Source organism: Grampus griseus (assembly GCF_964374135.1).
Source record: "Grampus griseus genome assembly, chromosome: 1".
Lineage (NCBI taxonomy): Eukaryota > Metazoa > Chordata > Mammalia > Artiodactyla > Delphinidae > Grampus > Grampus griseus.
The window spans coordinates 68,412,164-68,414,211 of NC_139017.1; the positions used below are offsets into that span (position 1 = coordinate 68,412,164).

The 2,048-nt window shown below is 53.0% G+C and overlaps 1 protein-coding gene across 1 annotated transcript; it reads left to right on the forward strand.

Moving 5' to 3' along the window:
* Positions 1-356: 356 nt before the first annotated feature.
* KCNJ10 (potassium inwardly rectifying channel subfamily J member 10) lies at positions 357-1,496 on the forward strand (the record flags this gene model as incomplete). The annotated part of the gene is made up of 1 exon (XM_082672372.1): positions 357-1,496. The coding sequence occupies one exon, from the start codon at positions 357-359 to the stop codon at positions 1,494-1,496; it is 1,140 nt and encodes a 379-aa protein (XP_082528498.1).
* Positions 1,497-2,048: the final 552 nt, after the last annotated feature.

Below are 2,048 nucleotides of genomic sequence, written 5' to 3' on the forward strand. Positions count from 1 at the left end.
ACCATTAGTCTCACTCCCACCTTCAAGGAACTGTGAGCTTATTACTCTTTCTTCTCTGCTTCTCCTAAGAATTACAAATGTCAGACTGTACTGCAATTGTTTGCTTACTGAACATGAATCTTTCTCACTATGCTGTGAGTTCTTGGCGAGCAAGGATGCCGTCAGATTCATCTTTGACCTTCCAGCATCTTGCACTACAGTGCCTGGCATATAGCAAGTGCTCAGTAAACATTTGCTAATAAGAGGACAAATCAGTGGCACTAAAATGAATGTTTCTTCTCCCTTCCCATTGGGTGGTGGCTGGGAGTTGCTGGATTTTTGCAATACCGCTCATTATGCTGTCTTGCTCTCTGCAGATGACGTCGGTTGCCAAGGTGTATTACAGCCAAACCACTCAGACAGAAAGCCGGCCCCTAATGGGCCCAGGGATACGACGGAGGAGAGTCCTGACAAAAGATGGCCGCAGCAATGTGAGAATGGAGCACATTGCTGACAAGCGCTTCCTCTACCTCAAGGACCTGTGGACAACCTTCATTGACATGCAGTGGCGCTACAAGCTTCTGCTTTTCTCTGCAACCTTTGCAGGCACCTGGTTCCTCTTTGGTGTGGTGTGGTATCTGGTAGCTGTAGCCCATGGGGACCTGCTGGAGCTGGGACCCCCAGCCAACCATACCCCCTGTGTGGTACAGGTGCACACGCTCACCGGGGCCTTCCTCTTCTCCCTTGAGTCCCAGACCACCATTGGCTATGGCTTCCGCTACATCAGTGAGGAGTGCCCACTGGCCATCGTGCTTCTTATTGCCCAGCTGGTGCTCACCACCATCCTGGAAATCTTCATCACGGGTACCTTCCTGGCAAAGATTGCCCGGCCCAAGAAGCGGGCGGAGACCATCCGTTTCAGCCAGCATGCGGTTGTAGCTGCACACAATGGAAAGCCCTGTCTTATGATCCGAGTCGCCAACATGCGTAAGAGCCTCCTCATTGGCTGCCAGGTGACAGGCAAGCTGCTTCAGACCCACCAGACAAAGGAGGGTGAGAACATCCGGCTCAACCAGGTCAATGTGACTTTCCAAGTGGACACGGCTTCTGACAGCCCCTTCCTCATCCTGCCCCTTACCTTCTACCACGTGGTGGATGAGACCAGTCCCTTGAAAGACCTGCCCCTCCGCAGTGGGGAGGGTGACTTCGAGCTGGTGCTGATCCTAAGTGGGACAGTGGAATCCACCAGCGCCACCTGCCAGGTGCGCACTTCCTATCTGCCGGAGGAGATCCTTTGGGGCTACGAGTTCACACCCGCCATCTCGCTGTCAGCCAGTGGCAAATACATAGCAGACTTTAGCCTTTTTGACCAAGTTGTGAAAGTAGCCTCTCCGAGTGGCCTCCGCGACACCAGTGTACGCTACAGAGACCCTGAAAAGCTCAAGTTGGAGGAGTCATTAAGGGAGCAGGATGAGAAGGAGGGCAGTGCCATTAGTGTGCGCATCAGCAATGTCTGATGGCTTGGTTCCCCACCTCCCCGTACTTCTGGTCTCTTTTCCTCTTTTGGCATCCTGGGTGAGGGATATTACCCAGGCTTACTGGACAGCCCCAGAAGCACCCTTCTCCGCTCCCTCTTCTTTAACCCAGTTGGCCTGTAGTAGTCTAGGCCAACTGGACTTCCTCCCGTTGTTCCCTTCACCTCACCGCACTTCCACCCCAAGATGCACACGTCCCTTAAGCCAGGATGGGGGAAGGAGAGGGAAGATTAGGCTGAAGTGGCTTAGAAGGCCTCAGCCATGCCTGGAGACTCACATTAGGAGGACCATGCAGTTGGATGGATAGGCTCCCCCCACCCCGCCACCTCTCACCACCACCACCAGAAAGTTTGGTGCTTTGAGGCTGGAGTCCCCTCCCTATCTTTCCACTTAGCAAGTTCCCTAAGGCTAGACTCTCTCTCTGATGGTCCCTTTGGGGTTTGTGCCCTCAGAAATATAGGAGTCCAGAATCATTTTATTCTGAAGTCTCTACCAAAACCTGTTGAAAGAAGCCAGGGTTTTTCATGGTGTAGT